Source organism: Buceros rhinoceros, unplaced genomic scaffold, assembly GCF_000710305.1.
Source record: "Buceros rhinoceros silvestris isolate BGI_N320 unplaced genomic scaffold, ASM71030v1 scaffold28438, whole genome shotgun sequence".
Lineage (NCBI taxonomy): Eukaryota > Metazoa > Chordata > Aves > Bucerotiformes > Bucerotidae > Buceros > Buceros rhinoceros.
The window spans coordinates 25,789-31,438 of record NW_010429023.1 but is presented as its reverse complement, the minus strand read 5'-3'; the positions used below and the strand labels follow the sequence as shown (position 1 = coordinate 31,438).

The window sequence follows — 5,650 nt, the reverse complement described above, 5'->3', positions numbered from 1 at the left end:
ATTATATATATATAAATTTATGGGGGTTTTTTAATATATATATATATATACACACAAGGTGAAGCCTGTTAGTGCTCAGCCTCCCCATAGGAGCTGGATGTTCCAGCGATGTAAAACAGCTCTGTGCACATGTACCAGCTGCCAGACGCATCCGACAGGGATTCTGGCAGGTGTGTGGGTAGCTGTTGCAGAACACCGAGCGTGGTGTAAATTCACTTTGATTTATTTCTCAATAGTTTCTCTGGGTGAGCACGACTGTGGCTTTCACTGTCTGTCTGGGCGTTTCCATACAGCTCTGAAATGTGTTTGGTGACCTGGATAATAGCGACGGATGGGGGAAGGACTTGGTGGAGGCTTTCTGGTGTAATGTAACATTAATGACAAGACCCTCTGGATGGGTCTGATGCTAAATAAATTCAGACATGAAATACTACGCAGACTATTAATATGGAGGACAATTCTCTTGGTGTTCCAGACGTCATTTGTCTCAGTAACAACAGTGGTTTGGTGGATACTGGCACCCACAGCGTGTTGCCAGGAAAGTCATGAGCACTGATGATGTGTAAGGACAGGGACATCCTCTATTTGTTCACTCCAATGTTTCTGGCTCTCTATTCTCCAGCTCCTTGTAGAACAGAATCTGAATCCGCATTTTTATCTACTCCTCTTCAGATAAATGCTACGTTTACAGGTCTGAATACAGGGCGATGGGAAGGAGGCTTTGTGCTTTCAGCCAGCTGTGGAGTGACGTGAATTTTTTTGCATGTGTCTAAAACCCCACATATGCAGAAATTTGCCACGACTATTGCATATTTTATTGCCACCACCTCAAATGGACACCATTTACGTAAGACTCTACACATGTTCCATGCTAGAACACGAACACGTCATTAGTAGGGACTCGAGTCTTTTATTTAGAGCAAGACAAAGGGTTACAAAATGCAACATGACAACAGAACAGAATTTATTCCTCCCACTCTTTTATTGCTGCCTTCTAATGAGTCCCAGTTCTCTTTCACCCAGGGTGGTTCAACCATTGCCACATGTCAATAAAATGGTTGGTTTGGGCTTGACAGACTAATTTGCACGATTTAAAGAATCAGAATTGTGTCATTTCCAGCCCGGTGTCAGCCAGAAAGGCTGCCCACTCCGTGCAGGGCTGAGGTGTCTCTGCTGGTTTGGGGCTACTGTTAATTCACTGGGAAACAGGAGGAAGACAACACCCAAGACTTCACATTCACCACTCTTTGCAGTCTGAGACTTGCTCCGGGTTTGCTAAGAAAAATAATTATAGGCTGAGAAGCATCATCATTTATAGCACAAATACCCTGTAAGCTCCATTCCAGAGTCCCTTGAGGACAAACCCTTCAAAATCGAGTTGTTCTGTATAAATGAAACGGTGCCTTTCTCCTGATGCATAACCTATCAGATCACCTCTGCTCTGAGCAGCTCTCACCTAGGCTTCCTGCGTGCCATCTGCTCGGGTGTCAGGGAACACAGCCGTAATTTCACCTCACCCTGCTGAGGAACCTTGACCAAGAACGTCGTTTGGCTTTGTTATCTCCCTGTCCTTCCTGGAGTCTGCAGCTTCAGCTCGGTGCCTTCAGTCCCGCTCGGAACGGGAAGCTCATCCCAACCACCGCTTCTGTTGATACAACATGGGAAGTGTCTGTGAAACTCACTGTCACCAGAGAGAACTGAGACCTAGGACTCGTTAGGTTTCGGGCAGGGACTGGGCATCCTTGTAGACAAATATTGTGGTTGTAAAGCGTTGTAATGCGTTTATAAACATAAATAAAAGTTTGGGGGAAGGTGGACAACTCATGATTCAGGATTTAACCCAGAATTGCTTTTTAAAGGGATCGGATGGAAACCTAATGAGGACTGACTACCCCATACCTGCTTGTACCTTCCTCAAAAGCACCCAAGGCGAGTAATTTTGGATTAAAAAAAAACCCCAAACCCAAGATCAAGAGAATCCTAAATCTCACGTAGGGCAATATTTCATATATGTGGGCTTAGGTTTTTCTGGGTCACCTGAAAATCAATGTGACTTCATAGGAAACGCGATGTTGCCTTGTCTTAGCTGTTTTTACACCCGAGAACTCTCACCTCTTCACAGCAGGGCCTTGCAGAACATCAGAGATACTTAGACTTTGGATCAGTGCTGGTAAACATGGGTTTAGAAACTCCTAATCTACAGCCAAACTTGGTATTAATTATTAGTATTAATTATTATCAACCCCAAAATCTTCATGTCTGTGGTTGACTTATGAATGAATGAATTGAACAATGAGATGACTGAACGACTGGAGTAGACACAGAAAACTCTGAAAACTGTGTGCAAAGGTTGTCCATGTGCCTGTTAAATTAACTGGATATAGAGAATGTTTTCTTCGTGTGTTCTTTCTTCACACTGATCTGGTGGGGTTTTGATCAACAATGCTTGTCGTTAAGACAGACATGTGAATCTAGCGGGTCGGGGTCAACAAGGGAAATTTCAGGGACAACCTGAAGTTTGGGGGGTGACGAGACTGTCAGAGGTACCTTGTGGAGGGATTGCAGAGCTTGGGGCATCCTGCTGTTTTCAGCGGGCTGCTGTACAAGCTGGCTCCATGCCTTGGAGGAAGGCTATGGTTGAGTGAGGTATTAGCAAACATATTTAACAGCAGCTTTTGGCGCTCCACGCAGGCTCCTTTACAGCTTTACGTTTTTGGCACTCTCTCATGTTATGAAGCTCCGCTGCATGGGAAACGCAGGATTTGCTGACGTTAGTGACTAATTAAAGGATTACAGGATGCTGGCAGTGCTTCAGTTTGCTGAGAAGGTCACTGAGGATCTGCTGCAGAAGAGCTGCCCGCAGCCTTTCTCAGGTTCCTCTGCTGGCTGAGCCCCTGTATTGACCCAGCGGTATGGAAGCAGGTTAACAGCTCACCTTACTTGGTTCCTGAAGCTCCATGGAGGTGCTCCCTTAAGAGTCTTTCTGTCATTTTGCCACCTCATTTAACTAAAAATCTCCCAAAATTCTTCTATTTAGGCTTATTTGTACTCGGTGAATTAGTCTACAGTTCCCATGAGTAATCAGACCTTCCAAAGGCAGCTCAGAAAGGACAAGAAGGAGCAGGGCTTTTATTCAAGGGTGTGTCAAAGTGTCTGGTGTGAACGCAGAAGAGGAGGGAGCCATGGAAGGGTGTGTTTGGGCGAGGCAAACCAGCCAGGAGTGGCTTGGAGTGGGATTCTATAACGGGCAGGCTGAGATGATACACTCTGTCCTGACACAGTGCTGCAAAGCTTGGACTAAGGAACCTCCACGCGGACTGCACGTCTACCAGTACAGATGGCACCACAGTCTGGCTCCACCAAAAAGGAGACACAACCTGTTTCAGCCTTTCTACAGCTTTTCACTTGGGAAGAGATCAGAAGCCACGACGGCCATGGTCAAGGTCAGGAGCAATGGCTGGTAATTGACAGGAAGGTTTATGATGCCACCAAGTTTTCCAAACGACACCCTGGAGGCAGCAGAGTTATTAGCCACTATGCCGGGCAGGATGCTACGGTAAGATCTAGGAGGACCACGGAGGAAGGTGGTTCCGTGTCAGGGCAGGATAACATGGTGGGACTCCAGTGGAGAAGAGAGTCTTGAGCAAAAAGGCTATTTCAAAGGAGGGGGGGGAATGAGATAAAATACAGAAAAAATGACCTTTGGCTCCAGCAGAAAAAATTCTACAAATAGTCAGTATTTGAAAATAGATTTTCCAGAGATTCCCAAAAATTTCTTGGATTTAGAGAATTTCTCTAAAATAATTTGTTGCTCGTTGACAGAAATAACGCATTCTAAGGAGATCTTACAGACTATTTGCTGAGTATCTGAATAGTCAGAAATAACATGTGCATGAGAAACGTGACCAAGATCAGGGAATGAACATGTGATGTGGGAGACGCGGATGTAATTTGTGCTGCACCAAGAGGTAGCTGAAGAAGGGACACCAGCTCTGCCCAGCACACCCAGAGGGCCCTGGAGCCTGGTGGCAGCTCCTGCAGTTTCTGTTACTGGACTTTTTTACAAAAGTCGAGGAGTACAGGATGCGTGCGGTGGCTTGTCCTCAGGTGATGTCCTCCCAGCTTCTGCAGCCACCAGCGAGAGGACTTGCATGGAGATTATTATGGTTTATAGGTACCCTGGGGTTTGAACCGCAGTGAATTTCTCTGGTATGAATGAGTTTAAAGAACGAACTTTGATCTTACTTGTATTTATTATTACAATAATATCACACTCTGGATTTCCTCGTTATTTCTTTTGTACAATTTAAACCTATATTCTGATAATTTAATGACTGTGTTTTGAAAACAATGAATAAATTTTACATCATTTCCTCAATGCCGCTTACAGGTTTTCAAAACTCTTTAACTTGTTACCTCTTTTCCAAGGTGCTCTTCTAGTATGAAAGCTGTTCCAGACCTTTATCCATCTTTTTTTTTTTTTTTTTGCTATGTATAGTTGTACTACATCCCTTTGAAGACAGAACCAGAACTACACGCAGTGGCCAAGACTGTGGGTGCACAGTGGATTTATGCCGCACCATAACAACATTCTTTTATCTTGCTCTCCATTTTTATTCTGTTGATCTTTTTGCTTTTAAAATGCTGCTATGTTCATATATGCTGAGGAATACTTTTACAGAAAACACTTGTACAGGACTGGGAGGTGTCTCAAAAGATCAGCTGGTACATGACTTTGCCTAAAGCCAGGACCCAGCACTTTTTTTCGAAGTACTCTTGGCTGCTCTAGGACTTACAATTGTATTTCTACATGGTGAGAATTATCCTCCTCTAGAGCTCATAAATATATATGATGAGAATTACCATCTTCTAGAGCTCATAATTACATATATAATGAGAATTATCCTCCTCTAGAGCTCACAATTATATATGTAAAGAGAATTATCCTCCTCTAGAGCTCATAATTATATACATATGGTGAGAATTTTCTTCCTCTGTGTGGATTACTCTGTGAATAGAGCCAACACGCATTGCAGAATATCACACTGGTGTCAAGCGTTGGAGGTTAAGAGCATTGTAGATGATAGTCCTTGAAGCTGATCTCTCATGAGATGATAATCAGAGCAGGGAGGAGAAAGGACAGGTTGCAGGACTGAAAGGCTTGTGTTTCTCTGATAAGAATCTGTGACATTGATATTGTGGACAGAAAATTCTGCTGAAAAGGATTCTGGCTCCTGTTTCTATGCTGTGGTGCAGCTTGACTCAAGTTTAGGCTTCCTGGCAAGATGGAACTATGTAAAAATGTATTTAAAAATGTAGGATGAGGGGCACAGAATCATAATGGAACAACTTGCCCAGTCCTCTGGGCCTGGACAGAGTTACTCATTTGTCAGCGTGACACTAGAGACCTGTAGAAAGCTCATCTGTCCGAAAAAATTCATCTTGCTCTGACTTCTTCCGGTCTGAAGCACTCAGAGAAAAACTGACTCTAAACCAGAGGTGCCAGAGGAATGTCAGAATGGGCAAAGAAAGTCCTCTGTCCTCTTCCAGGGACTTAATCCTGACCACGTGGATTTTTAGAGCCAAACTCAGCAAGCACCAGACACTGAGGATTTTGTTCTCTCTACTCCTTCTGCAAGACAGAAGAGTA

The 5,650-nt window shown here is 44.0% G+C and overlaps 1 protein-coding gene across 1 annotated transcript in view; it reads left to right on the top strand.

Annotated features, from left to right (window-relative positions):
- The first annotated feature begins 3,337 nt into the window (after positions 1-3,337).
- Positions 3,338-5,650, top strand: part of LOC104499051 (fatty acid desaturase 1-like) — a 9,698-nt gene continuing 7,385 nt past the window's right edge. Inside the window, exon 1 of the mRNA XM_010142504.1 lies at positions 3,338-3,556. Coding sequence (XP_010140806.1) covers positions 3,338-3,556 — 219 coding nt within the window. The remainder of the gene's footprint in view (positions 3,557-5,650) is intronic.